The sequence below is a fragment of the Galendromus occidentalis genome, unplaced genomic scaffold (assembly GCF_000255335.2).
Source record: "Galendromus occidentalis unplaced genomic scaffold, Mocc_1.1 scf7180000077456, whole genome shotgun sequence".
Lineage (NCBI taxonomy): Eukaryota > Metazoa > Arthropoda > Arachnida > Mesostigmata > Phytoseiidae > Galendromus > Galendromus occidentalis.
In genome coordinates this window covers 357,547-385,070 of record NW_003805444.1, presented here as the reverse complement: position 1 = coordinate 385,070, position 27,524 = coordinate 357,547, and the positions used below count along the sequence as shown (strand labels likewise).

General features: G+C 51.2%; 3 protein-coding genes across 3 annotated transcripts; 2 read left to right on the top strand and 1 right to left on the bottom strand.

The window, feature by feature from the left end:
- The first annotated feature begins 12,374 nt into the window (after window positions 1–12,374).
- On the top strand, window positions 12,375–15,475 carry LOC100900548 (phosphoenolpyruvate carboxykinase, cytosolic [GTP]). The gene is made up of 3 exons (XM_003743986.2): window positions 12,375–12,497; window positions 13,087–13,298; window positions 13,442–15,475. The coding sequence occupies exons 1-3, from the start codon at window positions 12,457–12,459 to the stop codon at window positions 15,121–15,123; spliced, it is 1,935 nt and encodes a 644-aa protein (XP_003744034.1). The 5' UTR covers window positions 12,375–12,456; the 3' UTR covers window positions 15,124–15,475.
- A 552-nt stretch (window positions 15,476–16,027) lies between these two features.
- On the bottom strand, window positions 16,028–20,367 carry MCPH1 (Microcephalin). Its single transcript, XM_029111642.1, is given in 12 exon segments — window positions 16,028–16,285; window positions 16,399–16,495; window positions 16,631–16,852; window positions 16,991–17,476; window positions 17,607–17,926; window positions 18,041–18,281; window positions 18,445–18,560; window positions 18,668–18,926; window positions 19,204–19,311; window positions 19,391–19,575; window positions 19,751–20,026; window positions 20,142–20,367. Coding segments are annotated over 12 exon segments (2,586 nt in total). The 3' UTR covers window positions 16,028–16,235.
- A 1,322-nt stretch (window positions 20,368–21,689) lies between these two features.
- On the top strand, window positions 21,690–23,453 carry O-fut1 (O-fucosyltransferase 1). The gene is made up of 2 exons (XM_003743987.2): window positions 21,690–21,939; window positions 22,065–23,453. The coding sequence occupies exons 1-2, from the start codon at window positions 21,847–21,849 to the stop codon at window positions 23,226–23,228; spliced, it is 1,257 nt and encodes a 418-aa protein (XP_003744035.1). The 5' UTR covers window positions 21,690–21,846; the 3' UTR covers window positions 23,229–23,453.
- Window positions 23,454–27,524: the final 4,071 nt, after the last annotated feature.

Below are 27,524 nucleotides of genomic sequence, written 5' to 3'. Positions count from 1 at the left end.
CTGATTGACCGAATAGATGAGATCCCTTCAGTGCCGGTCGGGATCGCAGCATGGGCCAATTGAAGCTACAGAATCCATATACCTATCTGAATCGATTGGATATTAGGCCAGGGTTCCCACCATACTCATCTTACGGGACCGACGAGGCCGCAATATTCGCATCAAGCCTCCACGGCTCGAATCACAGCAAGAGATTTTGGGTCGGATGGACTCCTTATGTCGTGCTCTCGGTTTGGTCGTATACTTCTGGGCCTTGGTGCAATTATCCCCCAGTGTATAATTTGGATCGAACCCATAGAGGGCTTCCAGAGTATTGTCCCAAACAACATCCCACGCAGCCTCGAGATCTCCTTGGCGGAGCACCGATCCGGAACTTCCCGGCTAGCCAAGGGGGCTGTCGGAACTACTCGACTCGTCTGGGTCACTGTATCATCCTCAGTGGGTAGCTGTGCGACCGATTCTCATCGATTTCGAATCCATAGAGCAGCTCGCTTAGAAGTCTGCCCCTTCTCGTGGCCCCCAAGATCCCGGTCGGAAAAATGCGTCTTCACATGGTATCTGCGCTCATTCCGTTCCGTCTGACGATGAGATCGCTGCATGTATATACGGTTATCGCGTCTTGGAAGCATTCAAGTCTTTGATAGATGACGGCGATGAGTTTCCCTCGAACCGGTCGGAGTCGGTTAGACAGTCCGCGGTATCTCAGTTACGTTCCCATCTAATCGGCGTCTCTTACGCAGTCCAAGGTTATTCTTCGGGATACAGGGGAGTAGAGGATGGTCAGTATTTTGCAACCGCCTCACGATTTGGGATACGACCCGCGGCGTCTAAGGAGCCATCCTCTCCGATCAAACCACAAACGGGAGTATGGAGAAGCTCTGTATTGCGGGTAGCCCCCCCTCACAATCGATTGAGTCGTCTTTGTCGGACTCCATCCATTTGAGATCCATCTGGAGAGGACCCAACAGAGGGAGACATATTTCAAACATTCTTTATCTGAATCGCTCAATTCGAAAAAATCTCTTTCTTTCGCAATAAACAAACAGAAACGATAGACGTCGTCGCTAAGGATAGCGTGATATGCCGGCGGGGTGAAAGTCGTCGAGACCTCTGGACTCCAGAGCGACCGGACTTTGTTATCGCAGAGCTGTTCGCCATCCTTGCTTTTTCCGTTATCGTTCTAGTTTACGCCGGAGTTCGCATCATGGCAAACTACACGCTCTACTTTCAAGTCGCTGATCGGCCCACTCCATGGTAGCCAGTGCCGGTAATGCTTTTGATCCAGCTCCGCTATGAGTCGTATTCTGGGGTACGTGTCCATGAAGAGTCTAAGAGGAATAAATCATCAACTCTTGTCCCGTTGGGGATGTCCGACGTGGTCTTGAACACGGCCAGGAAATTCTTCAAGGAACACGGATCCCTCATTCTTGTAAATACAAAATCCGGGTCTCGGCGCCTAGTTTCATGTCTTCTCGCTATAACCCACGCTCTCGAGCGAGGTGACTGTATCATACCGCTGCTTTTAGAGGGTCGAGATTCGAGCTTCTATCGAGCTCAAGATTCCCTCGAGCTCAGGGGGTCAATATCATGAACCAAACCGAAAACCGGCGCGGAGTCTCGTTCTGTCCTTGGACTGCCGCCGTATGTCAGAGAGTGGTTCAGGGCGGGAATGGGTAGACGGGCGAGCGAAGTCTTGCAGTCCTGCTGACGGTACGGTCGATGCTTCCCCCAAGGAGTCAGTACGACTCCAGTGGCGCTCAGATCTCCTCAGTCTAGGTGGCTCTTCATTGTAGTTGTACGACTTGACCATGATGGAGGTGATCAGGGGTCGGAGACGCGCCTATGTCTTCCGTGGGTGCTCATCAAGCAGACCGGAGGAGCTCGTGCCAGATGCACTTTCGAGGGAGACCGGGGAACGACCATCATGAGACTTTTACGTGCGTCTCTGCCTCTACCTCTGATGATATTCTTGAAACAAGATCCCGTCTGATTTGCAGTGAAGAAGTGGACTCTTCCCCGCTAAAACCCCCGGATGAGCTTCGGAATCTTCGATATCGTCCCGCCTACATTCCTCGCGGAACATCGACAGATCCCTACGCGCTGGGACAATGACGCCTCTCTGACTCGGCCATTCAAATTATCAGAGGAACGGCAGGGATCCCGATCGTTTCGGCGTCGAACGCAGAAAAGTCTCGTGAGGGCTCCTCCGGCCACGCATGCAGTGAATTCTCACGCAGTGTGGCTCTCGATTCGAAAAGGGGGTGATTCCGGGTGAGACCTCCGCAGAGCACCCCACTGGGATCTACCTCTCGCAAGCAAAGGCTCCGCCCTAGCTATCGAAGCGGCTGATCTCAGATGCATGGTTGCAAGCAGCGGACCTCCCCATCTGAATGGTACCCCTCTTCCTCATAGTCGTCTCGGGTGGAACACGCCTCGTTGCTCTTACTTCGAAACTACCATGCTCGATCGCTAGAGCTTCGATTTACCCGGAAATTTCATCGGCGAAAAACCGCACTTAGGACGGGCGAACATTCAAGCGTTTGCCGGAAATCGAATTGAAGTCAGGGGGAAACCCTTGTTTTCATCGGAGGTTCGCAGCTTAGAAGTTATCAATTCTTCCTCGTGCAGAACATTCGCACTGAATTGGAGTGAAGCATCCTTCGAGGTAGACTCCCGGGAATGAAAAACGAAAATTGCTCGAAAGATCGAAGGGGGGTAAGAAGAGAATGAGCATTCAACATCAGCGTTTGAATGGAGAGCATGCCTGAGAATAGTTTTTGTGCCCCCTCGCCCCCCTCCCACCTTATATGAGCGAGGGAACCAGTTTTTTCCGTGAAACACAATCACTTCTCAACAATACTCTCCGACACCATCGTAGTTCTCTCTTCAAGGATGAAGAAGGTTCACCATACATATACTTCATCGTAGTCCCTTATACAGTCGTGCATTTTGCGTGTATACTTCGCTGAATACCTCGCGCTTAAGAGACTGAAAATATTTCTCATTCCGGAGCATTTGTTTCTCATTTTGTCAGTCTTCGTCAAGCGGAGTGAGAAGCGGCGTCAAGTTCCGAGCATGTTCTGGGAGCTGGACGGGAGGAAGGTCTATATTGCCACGTTTCGAGTCAGCTGTCATCTGCATACTCTCAAGTACTCTGGATCTCTGGCTCAACTCTGCATGTATACCCAGCACCTGAACTCTCATAGAATGATATATGATGTAGTCGTAACCCCATGATTTGTCCTGAATAGGAATCAGACGCAGCGAAGAAATATCGTTCCCGCATCGAGTGGCTCTGTCGGGAACCCGTTGGACACTTTTGACCAGTCATATCCACAGGGGTTCAGCCGGAGCTCTCGGTAGCACAACCGAGCTGTCGGCCCTCAGAGGGCTCGGCATCATTCTGGATGTTTGCGCCCCGCTACTGCGGGGAAGGATCGTAAGTACGCGACTGATTTATTCCGAGAATCACTGACGAATTTATTGGAATTCAATCTATATTAAGCAGTCATGTGGTCGTTATGGAGATATATCTCGGAGCTGGGAGGCTTGCATGAGGTTCAACCCTCGCGCAGAACAGGAATATGCATCCAGTCGAAAAATCGTATTCTACCTACTTCAGGCGCCAGATAATGAGAACGGCGCCGCAGAGGCAAATAGCTATGAAAACAAGCATGGTGGAAGGTTCGAAGGACTCTTCTGTCGAAGTCTCGGGCGATTCGAAGCTCGACGAGTTACTTTTCTCTGAATTCCCGATGGGAGGAGCGAAATGATCGCGGAGCGGACCTTCACAGAGCAGCCCGTCAGCGTTTCCTTCGCACAGACAGTGAGCTCTGCCGAATCTGTCGAAGCTGCAGGAACCTCGGACGCATGGCATCAAGCATCGCATCTTCTGGTCAACATGCGGCCTCGCTTTCTCATAGTCGTCCCAAGTGCAATTGGTTTCGTCACTTCGATCTTGGCAATCCAATGCACCATCGCAGAATAGAGCCTTGGGGATCGTTCCTTCCCCGCAAGGGAAAACTTCCTCCGATGAATTTCCGGACAGCTGCCCAATGCTGACATGCTCCAGTGTTTGGGCTTCGCAATACGGACCAGAATAGCCGGCGATGCAGTTGCAGACAGCTAATCCATTTGCCGCAAAAGAACAGGAGCCGAACCGACCACAGGGTTTTATGCAGAGCCTCTGTTTTTGAAATCGTAAATAAATATTCGGCATGAGAGTAGTAGGCTCGCCTAGAGTTCAGATGATCAGGTGCAAATTTAGACAGCTGTGACTTGCTCACATCTTCGGGGAGAGACAGATGCGTTTTCTTGTAGTCGGCCTTTGAGCAATTCGTTTCATCAGACTTGTCGAAACAGTGAAATTTCCCGTCGCACACCTCCCCCGCATCGATGCACAATCCACCAGAGCCACAGGTGAAGTCCTTGCAAGCTATATAAACGAGTTCCATGAGATCTATCGATTAGAGTCGGGGCTCGTTTCGAAGTTCGATCAGAAGCGATCAGATTGTGTTCGTTCGCGAAGGCTCAATCATTATAATCCTGAAAGAAGGATCAGAAAATATATGTTCCAAAGCCGAAGGACGGGATTGCTCGCTCACCACACTGCTCTTCATCTCGACCATCGTGGCAATCCGCATAATCATTGCATTGCAGTTCGGCTGTGATGCACAACTGTTGCTTTTGCGTGAAGTCGAGGCATCGGAATAAACATTCTTCCTCGGCCGATAGAGCAGCTGGAAAATGGAGGCCCATCAATATCAGATGAATCCTGACCCCATGTATCCCCAAACTTGGGGGACAGGAATCGCTGTGATATCTTCACGGGAGCTGCCTAGGTGGAAAACGCACCGATGGTTAAAAAAGAGAGGATTAATCCTACGTGAACGCCGAAAACACCCAACATCATTTCTGTTGCTAAGCCTTATTTATCACTCTTCATCAGCGTGTCGCATCCCACGTCACGGAGTGAATGGTTCTTCCAAGCAACGAGCGATGCACGTTTACGGACGCAAACCTGCTCTCTTGAGAGGTCTATCCCTTGTTTTACGCGATCCGATCACTCTGCCCTCGTGATGCCGAACTTCGATGCAACTCGATGATCTCCTCGCTCATAGCGTCGAGTAATAGTATTATTGAACATTCTCTTCTGGCGTCAGCAATCAATTCATCATCCATCATCCGATCGATCGTTTTTTCCAAGCTCGGAGTCTCCCTCTTTCTGCGCAGAAAGACGAAATGAAGTGACGTCGCGGAGACATTTTCTAGAGAATTGTCGATTGGACTTCTTCCATCCAGCGAGCCGTGTTCACATTAAGCGAAAGCGCTGATTGCAAAGATAAGGACAGCGCTACGTCACGGGAATCCCCCAAGGCCGATCGCGTACGACGTCACAAGAGCAGCACAGGTGGTTGAGACTATCTCGAGTGTTCTTTAGAGCGAGAGCCTCCCGGAGAAACGTCGAACCCGCTCCACGTGGTGCTCCACAGAAGCTCCGTCAATATTATTTCATTGTCCATAGAGTCTAAGGATCGCCCATGCGGCCAGCGGCGGCGCAGCTCATTGTGTGAGGCGCGCTGATAGTACATTCATCCGCGGTGGATTCGAGACCGTTGTTGCCAAGCGGAGACAGGAAACAACACTCGAGTAGAGCTCCTGGGTTTCCGGTCGCCTGCTCGGTCCCTTTCTGCCGACAGCATTCTGTCTATCGAGCTCTCAGACAGTTTATTCATTTTGCTCGAATGACAATAAATGAGCGGGAGTTTCCTATGCTTCAAGGAAACCCTATCCAGCAAAGTCTGTCTTACGTAAACTGTTGACGAGTCGGAGATATTTGCCTACCCTACTCTCTTCTCAAAGGCCACTCGAGGAGCGGACGCATGCTCTGCCGGCTGTCGCTATTCGGTAACGATCTGATAAGAAACCCTTATGCCTGGATAAGCATCCGCGGTAGTTGCCGGCCGGAATATCGAGATCCGATGTCTCATAAGCGACGCGAGCGGAAACATCGCATTGACGTTTGTTGGTGAGCTTCTCTGGATCTTTCGGGAATGATATCGGGAGAGTTTCCAGAATCGATGCCCGCTGGATCCCTTATTAGGTTCAATCCGAGGAGTATCATCACGGCTTGGCAGCAGCCTGCTGAACAAGCCTCGGAAGAATGTTTGCTTCTGATTCCGGCGCATTAAACTGAGAGAACTCGGGCGAGCGCTTTTTTAGCGGTCGTTGACCCGCGGTGATACCTCTCGAATCCAAAATATCCGCCTTCCGCCTCCTATCATGAACAGCTGCTCAGCGAGAGTTTCGAGAGTCTCACAACGTAGTCTTCGAGTACAGATCTGACCCGGAGCAGTGTCGCGGTATAATCCACCTGGCTCCGTCCCGTTGTTCGCTACGGGCGTCTCCGTGTAAGCGGGAAGGAACTCCTCAAAAATTGATGAGATCTACACAATATGTGTCCGAGGATGTCCCTCAACCGAGTACGAACGTATCTTCCGACAACTCGATCCTAGGCCTTCCGAAGATCCGTGAAATTGGAGATCCGCAGATCCCGGATCCGCGAGAGATCCGCGCCAAACCGGATCCAGAAAAAAATACGTATACATGTGTACAACTTATGTACAGGTCTCTGCGGATTCGCTGCTGATCTCCGTATGGTTAGAACGTGTCCATATGATATGCTTGTTTCCATACTTGAGCGAAGGGGGGACAAAGACCACGGAGCAAGCCCTCAGTTTCGAGACGAGATATTCCGAACTGAAATGGGAAATTCATGACTCGCGTTACCTGCTTCCTCCATCAGAGAAACGCGATTAATGGTCGTTTTCCTCCCGACTACTATGTATGTACGATGATTTTTTCCTACATTCGTGGAATTCGTGGAAAAAACTCGCGCGGATCCTGCGGATCCGTATAAATCCTGCAGATCTTGTGGATCCAGATCCGCGAAAATCATGCGGATCTTGCTGGAAGGCCTACTCAATCCTCATACTGAATCCGTCAGGCATCGCAGGGGACCGCCGAGGGAAACCTACGGAAGTCGAGACGCCGAAGAGGCCATTGAATCCTCATACGTATGTGTTGGACGGGATAATATTATGTATTCTGAGTTCTCGTCTCAACCACCGAGAATGCTTGAATCGTACCCGGAGACGAATGATGAGGAGTCCCCAGCGTCATATCTTTCGTGATCTGAGGCATGCTCCCCTCAGAGCAACCGAGCGGAGGTATTGAGTGCCCTATTGACTTACTACTGAGAATTATAAAATACGAGAAGGAACCTACGAGCGAGTAGCGCTCGATACTTCTTGAGCAATATTGATCGAATTCCACATGCATCAGACTGACGTACGCTTGCAGCAGGGAGCTGACTACAAAATACGTCATCTGACTGAGCGTCGAAGCGGATGCTGTTCATAGGCAAGTGGTGTCTGGTATCAACGCTGACGAAATATTGAAATCTTTAGCGGACCGCGAGGAGCTCGAGCTTCGCGTTTCAGCTGGTGTCCGGTGATCTCGTTCAAGTAAGCTCAAACTTCGTCTCTTGCCGCCGGGGCTGCAATCGTCGGTGCGGCGGCTCCATAGGTGTCGTCGACTCATCTGGACAATTGACCAGATAGGGACTGGAATCATAGGTTTGCAGGAAAGGCCCCGCGACCGAAGATCCCCAAGAGTTCACTTTAGTCCCAGGCAAGACACTGTGCGCCCTCGCTGCTTCATAGATTTTCATCCGACACGGCAGATCCTAGACGATCAAGGGAGCCTGGGGAGAAATAACATTCGGAACTTGCGAAACCCTCAGAATTCGGTGATTCTTTCTTCGACGCAAGGGCCCAGCGCTCGTCTGTTCATTCGCGCAAAGTGGTTTCAAAGTTTAAGATGGGAACACTCACGATGACTGCTATCGCTAATCTTCCGGTTGTGCGATTGCCGAGTCGAGGAATTCCACTCCAAGACGATTGTTCGAATTCTTCTCTAGGAAGGATCGCGATTCGGACCCGCTAACTAGCGGACTGAGGCGGAGCCTTTACTCTCCGTTGCTAAGCATCAACGTTCTTTGCTTTCTGCCCTCCATACATTTTTCCTTAGCGCGGAAGAAAGGCATGACTTGTGCATTTCGAAGTCTCACTTTCCATACGTATGAGTTTCATCACCTTGAGGCTCCGTCGTCCCTCTTCCGGTTGAAGATTTCCCGCTCACTACCTCAATTGGATGCAGCATATTGTGAACTTTGCTACCTGGGGCATGGGAAACGCACAGAGAGGAGGTCGGAGTCCAGCGGAACTCAACCAGAGAACCTTCGAGCGGCACACGCAATGAGAGCAGGTTTCAAGGCGAACTTCAGGGCGCCCTCGACGTCTTCAACAACCCTTGGACCCCTTTCAAGAATCGTCGGCGAGAAATTATAGACGACCAGCTGGTAGGATAGAGACGTCACGAAGTCTGGAAGATATCGAAATATTCGCAATGAATAATCTGAGTGACAACATCATACCTCCTTAGCTACGATGGAACGATTATTATAAAGCAAGTTCCGCGCAAAATTACTCGACTCTAGAGCTCCCGGAGGCCAGGAATTGAGTGATCATATGAGAAAGGGAGCTTCTCCTCGAGCTCATCTTCCCTCCGTTCTTCGCATTTTCCCAGCGTATGCCTCCCACCGAATTTCTATCGATACGAATCGATCCTCTGTATATGTGTGTCCGTTTCGAGGAACAAAACGAGGTTGAGGCGTGCAACCTAGCTATCGGAATATTAGAGGCGGGATGGGATGCATTGTAGGGCTTTGACCATACCGCCAAGATCGCTCTATCCTACGTTTCCGTCGCTCGATTCATGAGCTAAGCCCCACAATTCTGAGTTGAGATCCCATCGGTTGCAGCTACCCGTAGCCCGTGCTCTCGGTGATTGGTGGATATCAGGTGACTTGAAGGCATCCACGACCGGACTTTCGGCAGAGACTGTGTTCCACTCGAGCCGAAAGTTTGACGCTCGCCATGCCTTTGTTTTATCTGGCAGCTTTCACCGGAACGACAGCGACACGAGATGAGATAAATACGATAACATGATAACGTCAATATAAGATGGCGTTATGAACGGGACCCTTTTGACCTGCCAGTCCGCGAATTATCTAAGCATCCATCCATCTGTGTATCTAAGAATGGGCCTATCAAAGGTTTCAGCAATTGTTACTAAGCATTTAGGCCTAGACTCCTCGCGCAGTAAAATGCTCTGCCAAGACCCATGGACTACGGACGGACTCTCACCGCCCCAATAAGCACTGATCCCGTGTTGCATTCCTTCGCGAATGAATCAATCATCCACGGATATTCTCCGAGCTCAATCGCAAATATCCCAGAACATAGACGATGATGGCGAACCCGCGATGCTGCCGTTTCCATGCATGTGGCAATCTATCTGAGTCCACTCCGTGTTGATTCGGAAAGACTCCAGTCTGTCACTTATCCTTGTATATTCATTGGAAAAAAACTCATCCACATCCGGCACTCGTCGATCAGAAAGTCAGCGTGTTCCCCCGCTCCACGGTGGACCGGATTGACTAATGACATCCGATCACTTCTCGATCAGCGAGTGCCGGGAAAGGACGAGCGACGTTCTTCCGGCCTCGGGACCACCGTTTATTTTTGGACCACCTTATTCGAATCCAGTGCGTTCCCGAAACCCGCCAGAGTTTCGCACTCGACCGAGCTCATTTTCTGTTCGGCTTGGTAACGAGTCACGAGTAGAAGAGCGCGCAACGTGAGCGAACTCGATCTGAATAAGAGCAGAAGATCGAAGGAACAATATTTCCCCGCAGCCGTTGGAGACATTCTTTGCCATGCAATATAGACCGATCTGAGAGTTCCGTCTCAATCGATACGTATTTTGTTGGTGTCGTCGAGCCAGGGGACTGTGTCAGACAATCATCCCTGTCAGCTTGAGCGTACTTGGCTGGGCTGCTTCGACCTAGAGCGGGAGCTTCGAGTGAATCCACTTGCAACGGTAGCGTAGGCTACGAACGCTCGCACATAAGAAACTGACGACGGCGACGCCGGCTTACTGTAATTCCACTCAGTAGTCTAGCGCTGTTCCCACCGGTTTTCTGAAGTCGGTTTGGGGGGAGCCAATTCTTTGTGAAGCCGATACGCAACTATGCATGATGTCGCACATCGAAAGGGCTTCGTTCCGCATCCAGGTCAGCTTGAGGAGTCTAGAATCAGAAGAAGAGTGGAAATGTTCCAGAACCTCAAATCGAATCCCTCAGAGTGACCGAATTAGTTTTCTCCTTGCAGACTTATGTCTGGAAAATGAAGCCTCGTTCCAGTTCAGACTCCACGGAAGACGCTTCGCCCTGGAGGCCTCAGACAAAGATTTTTCGCGAAGACCTAATGGAGGATCGATTCGGAATGAGCAGATCGCCCAAACTCCCTGGAGAGCCCCGACTTCGACGATCCTGGGGTTTCGACACGCTAGTATCGTCTCGATATCTTCAGAGTCATTGTTAGATTAGAGAATCAGCAATACTCTCGTGATCCCATCTCGCTGAGACAGAACACACTCGATATGCATCTAGCAGCTTCGAGATGAAACACGGCCAGCAGACAACGGTCGACACCGATTGGATGGCGATAGGCTTTCTTGTCTCGGGAGCTGTCCATCGGTCGTGTCTGGAGCAGTATTCATCGGTCGAGATTGATATAGAACGCTCTCGGAATCATGTTTTTCCACGGACGGTTCCAGACGAGTCTCGACCGCAATAATTGTCAATGATCCTTGTCGACAGGTCAGGTGCATTGTTAATACACGATGCCAAGTTTGACCATCCCACGTGTCTTGTCGATTCTATCCATTTAATGGGGAGCCTCCAGCGAACTTAGACGCCTATCACGCTCTGGCCATCGGCTTCGCATCGCCGACAGAGTAAACGTGTGACGAGCGCACTTTTCTTTTCGCATGGATCAATAGTTCTCGGTTGTTGAAGGGAGCAAGCTTGACAGAACCCGAATCTATTAGGGGTTTTCTGATTGATGACTCCAATACATTTGAGCTTGGGGTTCGGGAGAAGACTACTTGTTTTTACTCTGAAAATGATTTCAGCAAGAGGTACGGGGAGCTTCGAACCCACCAAGAGCCTTTCTAGATCATTGTTGGGAACTCCAGATGACGTGGCTGAGGAGTCGACGGGCGCCGCAAAGTCACCCAATGTTCGCGGCCGGCAGCACTCCCCGACTTGCCGTAGACACATCGAGCGGAACCCGATCCGGATTCTCGCTCCCCTTGAAAACTGGTCGTTTCACTCAGCGAGGCCCGGAGAGTATCGCGAAATCCTTCTGAGAATAACACAGGAGATTCGAGATTGTTTGAAGTCGTGCAGATCTCGAGCTCCGAGCTCACTATCCTCTTCGAATATTCCGGCGGGGCGAGACATCGGCTCGATCGGCGCACCCACGAATTCTGCAGAAGAGCGTTCAGCTCACCAGGAGAGTTCACGAACGTGGGTCGAGAGCCGAAAGGCGGCATCAGCTGAGCGTGGATAGAGCAGAAGCTCCTGCTCCGCACACCGTTCTTCAGATACGGTGGATCGCCATGGGAAATAAAAAATTATTTTGGAACATTACCTTCCCTGAAACGCGTCGGAACGAGGATCATCCACAGAGAAAGAAGGAACAGGCGTAGGGAGGGCGTCCGGTCGACATATTCGCCTTTTTCGCCGCTTGGATATTTTCCGCTTGCTTTAGAGTCAGTCTGTGGGGACCTCGAATGGAATAATGCGTCCGAGATCATTTGTTCTACTGCTAGTTCCATCTTAGCACAAACCGGTTCCACTTCAATATTCCTGAAGCCGGAACTCTCGCTTGCTCGGACTTGTGGGGGACAAGGAGCAGATCTTGATTGCTCGAGAGTCGCGAGATGGCCCTCGGGGAAGATGCTCCGGACGAGTAGATTTCTCAATCGATCGCCAGCGTTGTTCAGAACTTGACTCTCATGACAATCACGAATTAAGGGTTCTTTATGTTCATCCGCGAAAGTCGAAATTACGGTCCAATTAATCGCCTGATTTCACGTTTTTTCCCCGTCCGGGAGTTAATGCAACAAGGGCGAGCCCTCCAACTGGTAGCTCCGATTTCCATCCCCGTTGACTCATGTAGCACATACATACGCATGCACCAGGCGATATTCGATTCTGGGGAATTCATCATTGAATCGATCGTGGATGGCTTTCTCCGCGTCGGCATTAGCCAGATTCGGAACCGAGCTATAGAGCAAGACTTGTCGAGCAAAGAGGCTGAACATGACTTCGAGGAGGAGGGTAGCTACCACAGAGTGGAAAGAGTCGTCTACACTCCGCATATAAACAGCAGGCGACAGAGCTTCTGTCATTCCAACAAGTCTTACGACTTCAATGAGATTTGAGAGCCATCCTTTCGAGCACTCTTTCGATCTGCTGCTAAGATGCCTGCCACCGGATCCTACTTTTTACCCCAGCAATTGGAGTGAGTACTTCTCTGGTTATTCGTATTCATCGAGGAATCTGCTCTCGACGATCTGTTGCCAGCTCGCCTCTCCGGGCTCTAGGCTATGGCGCGACTGCTGAAACTGCGCAGGAACTTCTCTCATTTACGCCGCTCAGAAAGTCACATCTGCGATTTTTTTCTGTCGAAGCTCGAGGCGGAGCTGAATTTTCATAAGGTTCGATGTCATTCCCGATTCTTCCGCGCATTGTCGATTTCACTACCATTCGGAATCGGGCGATCTTTCCCCGATTGACTCAAACAGAAGAAAAGATTAAAGGGAATGTGTCGCTCAGAGAAGATTATCTTGGAGAACAGATGCTAGAATGCACTCGATATTTGCCTCGGTCCGGCGGAATTCCCGGCAACCGCGTCATTCAGTCGAGACCTTTCCGGAAGCTTGGTCTCCGGCTAGTAGAGCGCGAGTTGAGTCAGACTGACTCCGCAAGTGCGCAATTCGATACGCTGCAAGCCGGCCGTGACAACAAGCGACGTTCATCAACTTGCAGGCCTATCGTCTACAGGCCTCCGCCCATACACATAGTAACTGACCGGGACGCTTCTGTTTCAGGCTTAAAGCATCGGGATGTCTGTCCCAATCGGTCGGCAACCAAGTGCGGAAAACCTCAGTGGGTTTCAGACCCAACTCCGATTTGAAAACCCTCCCCGACCATGTGAGGGCTTACGTCGAAGAGAAGATCGCGTTGTGCAAACCCTCGGCTCTGCATATCTGCGATGGAAGTGAGGAGGAAAATGAATTCCTCATTCAGCTCATGCTTCGAGGTCAGTCATCTCACATAGATACGTCGATAATTTTTCTTCGCCTCCCCACGAGCTAGGGGAGAATTGGAATTACTTGAGGAAATTGGATCTCGGCTGCTTTCAAAAGTGATCTTCAGAACGCTCACGATGAAATTCAATTCTAGATGGCATGATTGTCAAGCTGAACAAGCACGAGAACTGCTATCTGGCTCGGACGGATCCAGCCGATGTCGCTCGAGTTGAATCCAAAACATTCATCTGCACGCCACGACGAGAAGAAACGATCCCCACCCCGCGCGAGGGTGTCAAGGGATCACTCGGGAATTGGATCTCCCCGGAGGACCTCCAGAAGGCTTGGAACGAACGCTTCCCCGGTTGCATGAGAGGCCGTACCATGTTTGTCATTCCGTTCAGCATGGGCCCCGTCGGCGGACCGATGTCGAAAATCGGTATCCAAATGACGGATTCGCCGTACGTTGTTTGCTCGATGCGTATCATGACCCGCATGGGCAGGGCCGCGCTCAGAGCACTCGGCAACGGACCTTTCATCAAGTGCCTGCACTCTGTAGGACAGCCGCTCCCCATGGAGAAGCCAGCCATAAACAACTGGCCGTGCAACCCCGAGAAGACCATCGTCACCCACGTTCCCGAGCTCAACGAGATCGCGAGCTACGGTTCCGGGTACGGCGGCAACTCGCTCCTCGGCAAGAAATGCTTCGCGCTGCGAATCGGTTCCACTCTCGGTTACAAAGAGGGCTGGCTCGCGGAGCATATGCTCATCCTCGGCCTCACATCCCCTCAAGGCAAGAAATTCTACGTCGCGGCGGCTTTCCCCTCTGCGTGCGGCAAAACGAATCTCGCCATGATCACTCCGACCCTGCCGGGCTGGAAAGCTCAGTGTGTGGGTGACGACATCGCCTGGATGCGATTCGATAAGGACGGTGTTCTCCGAGCCATCAATCCGGAGTTCGGATTCTTCGGGGTCGCTCCCGGAACTTCGTACACCACCAACCCGAACGCCATGAAGACCGTGGAGAAGAACACCATCTTCACGAATGTCGGTGAGACTTCCGATGGATCCTATTGGTGGGAGGGTATGTCCGAGCCCCGGGAAGGAATCACCGTCAAGACCTGGAAAGGTGCGAAGAAAGACAGCAAGACCCTGGCCGCCCACCCCAACTCCAGGTTCTGTAGTCCTGCCAATCAGTGCCCCATCATCGACCCGGCATGGGAGAGACCGGAAGGAGTACCGATCTCCGCAATCATCTTCGGCGGTCGCCGTCCCGAGGGCGTTCCGCTGGTCTACGAAGCCAACAATTGGGATCACGGGGTCTTCATCGGCTCGGCCATGCGATCCGAAGCGACGGCTGCGGCCGAACACACCGGTAAAGCGATCATGCACGATCCTTTCGCCATGAGGCCGTTCTTCGGCTACAACTTCACCAAGTACCTGGAGCACTGGCTTTCGCTCGGTGACAAACCCGGTCTCCAGCTCCCGAAGATCTTCCACGTGAACTGGTTCAGGAAGGACGCTGAGGGCCGATTCCTCTGGCCAGGATTCGGTGAGAACTCGAGGGTTCTCGACTGGATCCTGAAGCGTATCGAGAATGAAGCGGGTAGTGCTCGGGACACTCCTGTCGGTCTGATCCCCACCAAGGAAGCGCTCAACCTCAAAGGAATCGAGTCCGAGGCCAATTACGATGAGCTCTTCGCCCTAGATAAAGAATTCTGGACGAGAGAAGTTGCCGCCATCGCGAAATACTTCGATGAACAGCTCTCTGGAGCAGTCCCGGAAAGAATTCAACACCAGCTCGATCAGCTCAGCGATCGAGTGAACAAGATGTGATCTTCTCAAGGAGTAGTCGGCGAGGGACAAGTCGTCAGCCAAGCCGCGGTTACATGTCGTTCGAAAACCTCTTCTCACTTTCTATCTATTGTTTCACCGAGGCTTTGATATTGAAATGCGGCAGCCTATAGCTGTGGCTTCCTCGTGGTCGCGTTCGAGGTTTCGCGGTTGTTTTTTTCCCGATCGACGTCAACGATGACAATCACCATGTAAATAGAAACCATGTAGCACTCAGAATCGAACAAACTCTTGAACACTGTGAATACGCTCTGACTCCCAAGCAAACAGTCTGTCAATCGCTCAGAGCTTGTTTTTGTTGAAATATATCCCATACATGCAATGAACAACAATCGTTTGTCCCTTCATTACTTGCACATTCATCGCTTGGAAAGAGTCAACTGAAACGTGATCTTTTCCCGGAGGATTGTGGAAAGCAGCCACAGCGCGATGCACTCTCGGTACGCCATCTGACTCATGACCCACCTGACCCACGAGACTCAATCATGTGATGTGAGAATCACATATTCAACGAAAAAATCGTCTCCGCCGGGAACGCGTGGATCTCCTGGGTTCCGAGCGGAGTTATGGACTAATGTCCACAATGACGATCGCTTTCGCGGGCTGTGGGCAAGCAGCGAGGGAACCTCGGAAAACTTCCCCATATGGATAGAGTTCTTATCAGTCTTCAGTATATACAGTAGAAGCTCGTTAATACGAACACGAAGGGACCGACGAAACTGGTTCGTTGTACCGAGTTTCCGCTGTAACGAATGCCGCTCAGCACTATCCCTATGGCGAGCTGGCCAAAGGAGGAGAAATTCCTTGTTCGTTGTACAGAGAAATTCGTTGTGATGGGGGTCGTTGTAACGAGCTTTTACTGTATTCCGCATTCACTGCAGGTCGCTTCTATTGTATCGTAGATGTCGATATCCGATTTTTATTCCATAAAGGTATAATACAACCGATTTACGGTGTCTAGTCTCCATGTGCGTTGTTCCAGGATCGCTCAATCACCATTCGTTCCCTTCCGAATCTTCAATGAGCTTCCAATGAGGTCTCTCCGCGAAAGGGTTGTCGGCTGACCAAGAATACTCAGTCATCAAACCGGTTAGCTACAAGCGGAATTCATCATAGGGCTGGAGCTGTCCTGCTGAAATACTTTCTGCAAAGAACAGAACAAGATCATAAGAGGACTCCGCGGCGATACTCGATTATCTCTCGGATTCTGGGATCTCCTACGTCTTTCCGTCCGACTAGTTTTCTGCATACACCCACCAACAATCCAGGAGGGCGTCACCATCTGACAGCTGAGCTTTCTCTTCGGCTTCGACAGTCCCACGAAGACCTGCGCTTGGCGAGAATCGAAGACAACCTGGGAATCATTTGGAAGATAAGTCGATATAGTCCGTCTTCGAGGTGCCTGGAGTCGGGATCGAGTGGAGAGCGAGGGAGTCATTCAAGACTTCACGAAACCGAAATCATAGGCAAGCTCTTTAGCAAGTCATACCTTTCCTCCCGCTTGTAGAATCATACGCTGTATTGCGTCCGCCGAAGGTTTGAGCGAATCTCGTCGAGAAACGAATACTTTCATATCACGGAATATGTTTATTTTGTCCGAGTCGACCAGGCTCATGCGTGCTTCCCGGTTCACGAACATTGGGGCCAAGAAATTTCTGACTTCAAATTTTCCGAAATCAAGCCATCGCCCAACTTTGATCGTTTCAGTGGCCTGCGAAACAATTTGCTTTTGGATTAATCTGCGACCAAAGGAGGGGGGCGAACCCAATAGGACAAGACTCAACGAAAGAACCTCGCTTATCCAAAATTAATTTTTGACGTCCAACAATCGGTATCTGAGCGTGCTCACCCATTTCGGAGAAACGAACCAGCAACCCCATGAAATGCCGAGAAGAACAGCTAGAGTCCGCTTGTGTTCTTCGATCACAATAACTTCCGTACGGGTCGTTACCTGGGCCCACAAGAGTTTTGATGAGTATACAGATCATAGTATATTATTAAACATCGATTCGTCGCTTGTCCGGACGTTCCCCACCTCATTAGCGAGATCGTAATGGCCCAGTCTCCGCGATAGGTCTTTGAGGCCTTTAGAGATCGAGCGCTTATTTCTGAAACCGGTCAAGACAATGGTCCTCCGGGTGTCGATACAGGGCGAGTTGTCGTCTGAGAACACCCCGCTGACTCTAGCTTGAAGTCTATCCGAGATTGGCGTGAAGACTTCAGAATGTTGACGATTCATGCTCTCTACGCTTTGGCGCTGAGCTACCGCCCCGCTGCTGTCACGCCTCGTGTTTTCCCCCGAGAACGAAAAACTCGTGGAGCTCGATTCGGGCACCTGCAATTCACGACCCTTTTGGAGACCTCCGTCGGCGGCGCGGACCAGATGCGGTGACGATCGAGAGATACGCCGTGAAGGGTTTCGATGCGGAATTCTGGGATCGATCAAGGATGCTCTACGCTCTCACCTGTCGCCTCTGACGCTTCTCATGACTATCGTGCGACATGATCATTTCGTCTCCGGTCGAGTTACAAATTCCGATTTCCTCGCTACACAAATTAAGCTTATCCGATCTGTCACAAACAGCACCCGAATCCATGGAGACTTCGTCATCAGGCGGAACGATATCCCCTCTTCCCAGGTAGAGGGCCGTGTTCTCCGTCATCGGCGAGGCATCGGAGGAGAGACTTTGGGAAGTTCCCTGGGGTAAGACTAGTTCAAGGGAAGAACTGATATGGTCATGATCATAAGCGATCTGCGGCGGTTCGTCCATTCCGTGATCCAATTCTGAAAAAAAAATCACATTACAGCCTGATCCTTCATATTTTATTATGACGATGATGGAATCAGGATGATAGGAGTCGTGGCTGCGCCCGGGAAATTTTCCTCTCTGACTCTCACCTCGTATCCGTGCGGTATTTTCGGCGTTCGGGGCCGGCTGCGTCAACACCATGGTCGCGTCCGGAGCTCGTGAAACGGACCTTCCAAGGGCGCTCTGAACAACTCGAGTCAGCTCCATGTGTGTGCTCCGGCAGAAACTGAAGGACTTATCCTGAGAGATATCATCGCTCAACGGTTCCTGTTCCTTTCCTTCAATCATCATGTCGATGCTTTCTGCCGACGTTTCTTTCCGCTCATAGATCTGCAACAGTGCACTGATGTGTAGCGGTCACAAATCACAGCAGGAAGTTATTTCGCGGGGAAAGCATAGAGACGAGGTCTCCTGCTCCCTTGAAGGACAGGACAGCCCGAGCAATATTGCCATCGATTCCTATGCCAGATCAGGAATCATACAATCCACCAACCATTCCGTTAGGAGGCGCGCTTCTGTCATGAACGCTGAGACTATTGAAACTCTCTTCGAGGTCCAAGTTTCCCTGCGCGAAGAGGTCCTCGATGATCTTCCTACGCTGAGACGGATCTGCGAATTAAACATTGATCTGATCGCCTCGCATAGTGCAATACAGCAGCGCTTCTGACTCACAAGAATAAAGCGTCGAATTCAGTCAACAAAGCAATAGGTTTCACCTTGTGTAATCGGCTGCTCGGACGCATCGGGGGCATGCTGTTCGGAAGCTTCCCTAGCGGGTTGGTCATTCAAGCTAACCACGTCAGGGAGATCGATATCCGGATAAGGAGCGTTGTTTCCTTGCGTTTCGGGTACTTCGAGGTAGGAATCATCCGCGAAGTAATCTATATCCCGGTCAAACATCAATGGATCAGTCTCCGGTACGAAGAAAGATTCAGGTAGATTGGGATTCTGTGTCTCTGGTACTTCGGTGATTTCCTGACATGAAAAACTCGGAGTCAGCATCGGAACTGTTTCCGCTGAGCGCGCCGCAAAGATGGAGTAAGCAAGACTCCTGCCGTAGACTACTTGATTCTCTGGAGGTACTTCGAATGATCTCGCGGGAAATAAATCTATTTTCCCTTGTGCGTCTCTTGCCCGCAGAACGTGAGTCCGTCCCAACGAAAGCATTGTGACAAAATGATAGACTGCCAAGAATCTCATCTGCAAAAGCTGCATTCAGTAGTGTGCTTTTCGGACATCTCCGCTCACTCACTTGAGTCTCGGGAATGCTGAGCATGCTTGCGTCGTCCTCCTCTTCTCTTCCTTCAGATTCACTCGGTATCGGCAGAGCAACACGTAGATCCGGTCGAGTAAATAATACCTGACGATCAGGAGAGCTGTTTTAGCGGTGGAGATCTCTCAGGAAGTAAGCTCATCTGAATTAAAGGAGTTCCACTCACTCTCCTCAGACTCTTTCTCGGAGACTGCCACGCGGATCTTGCTGAGTGGGGTGATGCCGTCGGGGAGTCTCCGATTTTCTGAGACCGCTGCCTCCTGCTCTTCGACAGCATCGCCAAATTCCGAACCGACATGGGGGATGGCGTATCGTTGACGCCAGAAACTTTGTAACGGTATTGTCGAAGACCTTCAGACAAGCTGCCTTTGTCAGTTCGGTGTGAAATCCCATGTTTATGCTTCGCAAAACTCCCCGGTCGACGCGTGATCGACAATGAATAACTGATTGTTCCATCGAAACATAGGATGCCGATAGCTTCCGGAGCACAAGATTCACGATTCTTCTCTCTAAGGAGCTGGCTCACCTCGGAAATCGTCGGTGTTCGCCAGCATGGGCCAATCCTCTTCCTCGACCCGTCGCAGTTGATCCCTGCATGCCATCACCCACCGTGCGGCTACGATCTGGATGCTCATCGACTTCGCTTTACGTACGGTAGCGAGGCGTGCCGAACACAAAACAGCATGAGTGACCGACGTTGAAAGAGTGAGGACAATCGATGCACCCATGCGGTAGAGGAGAGTTGCTATAGCGTCTGAATGGTCGCCCAGATCCGAGCGGACTTCGACGTAAGCGACAACGCCTGAAGGGTTCAGAAATTCGTTTTTGTCGTCGTCGATTTTGGGGGTTGCTTCTCGCCCTCTATGCCACGAAATGTCCACGAGACTCTCATCCGGAGCGCGCGATTCGGGTTTTACCTTCCAGAAAATCGCCGATGCTGGAGAGATGATCTGGTAAAGGGAGAATCGAGGTTTGCAATCGCCGTCTGCCTCGAGCACTGGGAGCTCGCTCCGGGGTTTCCGGAGCCAAGAGACTGAGCGAGAGGTGCTCGTAATACGATGGAAGGTCTTCCTCCACAGCTCGGGGGAGACCATACGAGCTCAACGAATCGCAATTAAGCATGCCGTCGCCGACGCTATCCATTGTCTCGTGGTCCGTCACAAAAGGGCACGATCTAGGTGAGAGGCGCAAAGCGTACATTACACCACAACTCGAACAATACGCTGCAAATATATGGATGTCAGATTAGCACTGAGCTCCGCTGCCCGCTGACACCGCTCCAGTCGTAGTTTGAAATCTTCCTGGCGCTAGGACCACAAGGTGGTCATCTCATTGATAATGATAAAAATGATTGAGCGGCTCACGGGGAGCGCGCAATCCCGTCTCTGTATGAGTGAAAATCATTCAGGATTCACCCAGTACTCACAAGCCGGTGTTTCTTCGAAGGAGGCATCTATAATTTCGGCGTCCCGATCGGCGAAATTCTCGGGGGGGTGTCCACTGAAATTGAAAAGATATGAATCCAAGTGAGAACTTCAGCGGGAGGCATGAGACAGGCACTGAAGTTCTGACTAGGGAGATCATCGGTGGGCTATCATATGTCGTAACCCAATCCCGATGATGGTCATCGGGTCAGAAGTCAAGGGGCAGAACGGATTCCGGGTTGTTCTGGAGCGCACCCTCCCGGAGTTTCAGACATACTCGGAAGAGACTCGAGAGAATGAAGAAAAAGGTTTCTCTAATGAGTGCTCACTGGGCTCTCGGAACATGCCTGTACTTGTCCCACAGAAGTGGAAATTCCACGGAGCTACAATCCGAGGACTCGTACTAAGAGCTGCCAGGGTCTCGAGGAACTGTATTTTATTGTCGATCTGAGGATCATTTCGGGGAGTCATACCGAAGTACGCATGGTTATCGCTCAGAGGGAAGGGCATGAAGCCGGAGATCCGGAGAACGGACATACCCGATGCTACGGGCTACAACTCCAGCATGGAGCTCCGACAGGCTTGCGCGCAGGAAAGATACTCACTCAGAACTTAGACCCTCACCGGACATGCTACGCTACCATGAATTTTCACAGTAATCGAAACATCACATGTATCGAAGGAACTTAAATACAACACTTCTCTGACGCTTAGTTAGTCGTCAGTTCGGCCAACCGCCACAGCTGAGTTCAATTCAATCATCATTCATGATCCCAGGTTCCCTCTCCATGTTGCCGGATGAACATTGACAGATCCGGAGGACTCACGGACGATTCGGCCAAATCTTTCCATTCCTTGACGAGGAGTGGAATGATCAATGGATCTCTGATGATCTGGTACGAAGACCTGATCGGTTCTCAGTCGCTGCGGCCTACGGAGCTGGCGAAGAGATGACTGTTTTCCTGCCGACGACGAGCGACGGTGAGGAGATTTCAGCGCGCGCGTCGTCTGCTCCTGGGAGCGCTGCTGATATACAGACATGCTGAAAAATAAGCCGATTCTAGTTTCCGATCCCCATCAGAAGTCTTCTTTGCTGAGTTTGGACACCCGGCTCGGCTACGGGTAGCTCACTCGCTCAAAGTCGAGGCTTCTGCCGCGCAAGACAGCAGCGAATCGTTTGAAACTCCTCAGCCGCGAAATGCTCGTTCCGGCGGCAACCTCATTCGCGGGAATCGAATCCAACAGTGGAGCTCCTCGAACTCGTAGCCGTCGGTGCGATGGTTTGAAGATGGTAGGGCTCATACATCAATGCTCAGGGACGCCGTAAGAGGCTGCTGCTCTTTCCCTCTAAGTTCGTGCGTCACGTCTGATACGGGGCTTCGGAAGAGAATAATTTAACGAGATCCCCTCCCCCAGGTACTGGTGATCCTATGGATTTACTCGCATGTTTCGCAAGCGGCTCAGTCAGCTGATGTTATACAACCTGCGGACCCTCATGGCTATATCGCATTCTGTCCGTGCATGGGACGCTTTGGCAACCAGGCTGATCAGTACATCGGTGCTTTGGCCTTCGCAAAATCCATCGATCGAACCTTGATCCTCCCGCCCTGGATAGAGTATCCAAGTGGAGGGACCGGCCCTCGTTTCGTTCCTTTCGACGAGTATTTCAACGTTTCGGGAATTCTCGACTATCACCGAGCAATCACGATGGAGGCCTTCATGCAAGACCTCGCACACAGAGTTTGGCCCCCGGAGAAGCGATTTTCGTTCTGTTTCAGATCACGAGTTGATCACGTGGATTGCGCGGCGAAGGATGGGAAGCCGTTCGGGCCTTTTTGGGATAATTTCGGCATAAACTTCGTCAAGTCCGAGATATTCGGACCTCTCCACTACGACACTCACAGCAATAGGAGCCTCATCCATGAGTGGACGAATGCCTATCCGGTCGATGAGTACCCGGTGTTGGCGTTCACCGGAGCGCCGGGCGCCTTCCCAGTTCAGAGACACAATCTGCCGTTGCAGCGATACTTTATCTTCTCGGATAGAACGAAAGAGCGCGCGAAAGACTTCGTCTTCTCCATGAGAGATCAGCATGCCGGTCCTTTCGTGGGCATTCATCTGAGGAACGGAGCCGACTGGGCTAACGCGTGCAGACTCGTCAAAGATGCCCCCTTGCTATTTTCGGCGCCGCAGTGTTTCGGTTATCGGGGTGAACAGGTGAAAGCATCGGACGCCATGCGGACACGGATGTGTCTCCCCGATCAACGAGACGTTCTCAACGAAGTCACCGCGGTGGTGCGCACTCACGCAGCCAACTGGGTTTTCGTCGCCAGCGACCACGATCACCTTCTACCGGAACTCCAACATCGACTCCGCGAACTCCACGTCGAGGTCGTACGCTATCCTCGAAACGAACCACACATCGATCTTGCGATCTTGTCGATGTCGAATCACTTCATCGGGAATTGTTTCTCGTCCTTCAGTGCCTTCGTTAAGAGACACCGTGACGTCCATGGCCTCCAATCGTCTTTCTGGCTTTTGGACGCCGCAAAAAATGATCGTTCGAGAGACGAGCTTTGAATCATCCGGAACAGGCTCCTCTTCAGTCTTCGACCTCGCCAGGTGTCTTTGGTAGTTCCTAAATGGAGGAACGTCGCATGTCCGCATCGAGCTTCACGCTTCCAATGTTCTGAGCTGAAGTCGCGAGCGGCCGACAGACAGGTGAATGTGTGATAGAAATGTACATACATGTCGAACAATTAGGATCTCAGCTCTGATGTGACTGCTTGTACTGGAGTGCTGGTCTGTATGCCTCTTGTTGTCTCCCGTTGGGGTTTATGATTGTAGAAATGACCGACAGGTGTCCACAAACCACATCCCGAGTCTTCCATTCTATAGAGGAACTTTTTTTAAGTGATAAGCCTCCCGCGAGCGAGTTCGCGCCTTGTCGCTCTCGTGGGTTCTGGTTCAATCAAGTCGGAGAAACGTAACGGAAGCGTTTTTGTGTGTCCCGAGTGCCGATCAAAATCGTCCGAACCATTTCACGGTTCCGGTCAAGAAAGTAATCCGAGCGTGAGAGCTGGCGCGAATATGTGCACTGATGCTCGAATAAGGTAGCTTTTTTCTCGTCAGCCCCCGCTCATCTTTATAAAAGAGGCTAGAAGACGCGGCGAGAGATCGTTGTCCTGCATTATGACGTCCAACGCTCGGATGCGTAGGTTCCGAGTCGTAGCCCGAAGAGTTGAGGTCAAGCGCTCCAAGGTCTTGAATCGACGAGTGATGGATCGTCAGGAAGTCGGAAGCCGTATCGGCAAACCAAGACCTGAGCTGTATCTTGGCCCTCCGTCGCGCTCCTGCTTCCCGGATCCTCGTAACCGCGTCTTAGCTGCTCCGGTGTTTCACCCACGTACGTTCCCCTCGCCCGTTCAGAAGGGATCTCCTTGAGCTCGGGAGGTCGGTGGATAACGGCACCTCTGAGAGAGTTCGGGAGTCAAGCGCGGTACGGCTCTCCGGAGAGAGAGCTCAGTGAAAACCAGAAAGCGAGCGAGGAAACGCTCTTGCAGTCTTCGAGAGCCCGGCATTTGAATCAAAGTTGGAGGGAAGTTGTCATACTGTGCCCAGATCTAAATCCCTCAACATTGTCATCTGGCGAAATCCATGGAAAAACTGTTCCTGAAATGTCTGCGATGGCGTTGTTCCCAAAAGAGTGACTACGTTCAGCCTTCGCTGTCCCCCATCATGCGAATCCTCATAAAACAAGACTTCTTTGTTTTCTGTCGCAACCTGGTGTGGGGTCCCTACGATGGGTTCTCCGCCGCGGTGGCGACCGACCGTCGGAGCCCTCACACAGTCGGACCCGAACCCAAAGCTTACAATGAGATTGTCAAATATGCTTGGCTCCGGCGTGTTTGTGAGCCAGCAGCGGGAAAACGAGACTGAGCGAACTGTTCCGATGATTCCCCCCTCATACGAGTCTTCCGGTTCCTGTACTAGATTTTTTTCACCTCGCCCTTCGAATGAAGGAGGGTTTGAATTGGATTGATCTATCTTACTATACATACAATAAAACGACGCGAATTGCGATGCAGGGAAGCAGCCGCGTGCAACCCGGAGTGCCCATTCCTGAAGATACCTTGCCGATTTCTCGCGCCTTCTTCTTTCTCTCGGAGCAAGTTTCGGCTTCGGTCAGTTGACAAATCTCGCGGCGCCGAATTTCAAAGCGATCAAGGCTCCCATCGGCTGAGAATGAGGAGTCAAACGGCTCGTGGGCGATCGGTGGCGTCCCTGTCGTGGGACTATCAGCCTCAGAGGCGTAGCTTATACGTATACCGAACTCCCTTCGAACATCCCAATCCGAAAGAATTTAGAACGTCTCCACCAGCTCCGATAGTCTGGAGTCGGTTTCCCTGCTGAAGTCGGTTTCAGGATTCTCCCGAGTGTCCCGAATTCACCCCAGTCTATCGGTTTCTCCGGCAGAAGGCGCGACGAATGTATAGAAGAGCATCCAGAATACCTCAAATCACGGATGAGGATTTTATTGGTCACAGATTCGGGGTACGAAGGCAACATTCGCCTATCTTATACACACGACTAGTGCGGCTCTCAGCCGACCTCGCTGATGGTGACGACGGTAACCTCGACACTCACCGTATACATCTTCAAATTACATTTGTATTCAGGCAGAATTAGAATTCGTAGGAATATATTGTCGTCCTGGTGTTCGCCATCAACGCGGTCTCAAGGTGGGGAACGATGTGGGACAGTTTCAGACTTGTCTCTCACAGGAGTAGAGGACTCCACGATCAAGACATTTTTTCTTCTCAATTTTCGAACAGCTTGTCGTTCTATTGCTCGATCGCTCGCTCTTTCGGTCGATCAGTCAGTCAGCATCAAGTGCCTAATCATTCTTTTCAACAGTTTCAAGACCGAAGTACGGGCGGTCTCCTCGGACTGTTCGTCTCTTGAGTAGAGTCGACGCTCCCAGACAGACTCTCGCATCCGAGCATATCTCTCATAACCTCAATTAGAATCAGTTCTCATTAGTATTCAATCCAACACTAACGTCGGTGATTTCATACCATTACACCGATAATGATAATAATAATTATAGTAGGTTTAAGAATGACGATGTATTCAGGATGAATGTTTCTTGTTCCTAAACTCTATCAAGACCAGATACCTCGACGACGAAAGATCACGAATCTCCATACGGTTGTTGACTAGTCTGAACGAACTAATGGCGTTCGAATAACTGACAATCCTATCCACTCGACCAGATCAGAGTCGAGAACATGACGTCGGACGCAAGCTTCGAGCTCAGAGCGGATTCCCGTTGAATTTCGGACGAATCAAACCTACGCTCGGCTTGACGAAAGGTAGATTAAGAAGCTCAGGAACAATGATAACTTCCGTCTCTCAAGCCTTAAGCCGAGATCCTGAGGTAATTCACCGCGCGGAAAGCATCGGAAACGGAATCACATCGCTAGTCGCGAAAATCGAGCGTTTACGCTCAGAAATCGGGCTGCGAATCGCTGACAAAACCTGACCGATGATACAATGCTCGACTCCGACCCGGCGATGATTCATTAGGCAGCCCGATGCAGGTCGAGGCCCATTATTTAGCATACTGCACGATGGACACGCTTGAAACCCAATGACTCTCTCTTAGATTGTTGATTCCACAGGTCCAAGTCTCAGTTAGTCATCTTGTTTGATTGACGGTCAAGGGGATAATGAAATCAGATTCCACATTGTTGGAGGACGCGCCCCGTTCCCGTTTACCTAGGTATGGCATTTCTACATGGATGTCTATCGGGATGTCGTATAGATAATTGAGTGAATGAGGAGACAATGGCAGTCATCACTCCTTCGGTAAACACTTAAAGCTACCAAACGCTTTGACCGTGAGCAAAGCGAAAATTTTCCCTTTGATATAAGTGGTATGCTCCGTTCGGAGCCTAGACTTTGGGCCTGCTTTTACGCCGCGTAGATCGATGTGAGCGCTTTGTCGAGTACTCAGCGCTCCTCGCCCTCCTTGCGCAGCCGTTGGCTTCTCTTCGTGAAGTTCGGTCCGTGACTAGACGGTGCTCGCCTGAGAAGCTGAGGACTCGAATACTGAAGCTCGCCGAGATTTTCCCCCCAGAGTCAGTCTCATGAACACTCCCGTCGCTGCAGTGATAAGAGTGCCGAAACATTACGGATCAGTGCGTGCGCGGAAACCACCGTCACCGCCAATCCCTATATCGCACTCGGTCCCAGCCAGGAGGGTAGCATCAATCATCACCAATATATCGAGCGAGCTTCAGGTCTTACAGTCGATCTAATATGGGGTGGGTGTAGAGGTGTGTCATTTCGCCCACGGATGATGGGCAGCGCGAGCCCGGCGGAAACAATTCACGGCGTCACGTAGTCACGTCGCATTCGGCTCGTTTCACTGAAGGTAAAAGATCGCTGGTTTGAGGTCGACAGTCTCAAGCCGAAGAAGGTAGGTTCACGGGGAGGCGGCTGAGGAGTTCCTGACAAGTAGCTAGCCATTCGCATTTCTGCAAGCACTTCACAGCGCAATTTGAAAACTGGGGTCACTTCTTCCCGAAGACTCAAAGACAATGTTATACCCGAGAGGGATGCGCTGACCGTAGGAAATAAATGAGAGCCTCAGCTCCGGAGCCCCATCGGGAAACGGCTCCATGACGATGAGGGGCGAGCTCCTCTCCTATTCTCGTGAGCTCCTGCGACTCCTTCCTCACCGAACATAATCTCTCATCAAAGCAGTCGAGGCCGGCAATCTCACGAGGAGTCTCCATTGCGGGAGCTGTGAACCATTGGTTGACCCCGGATTTGCTAAATCCAGTCGCAAGTCACGAAGTTCTGAGTCTC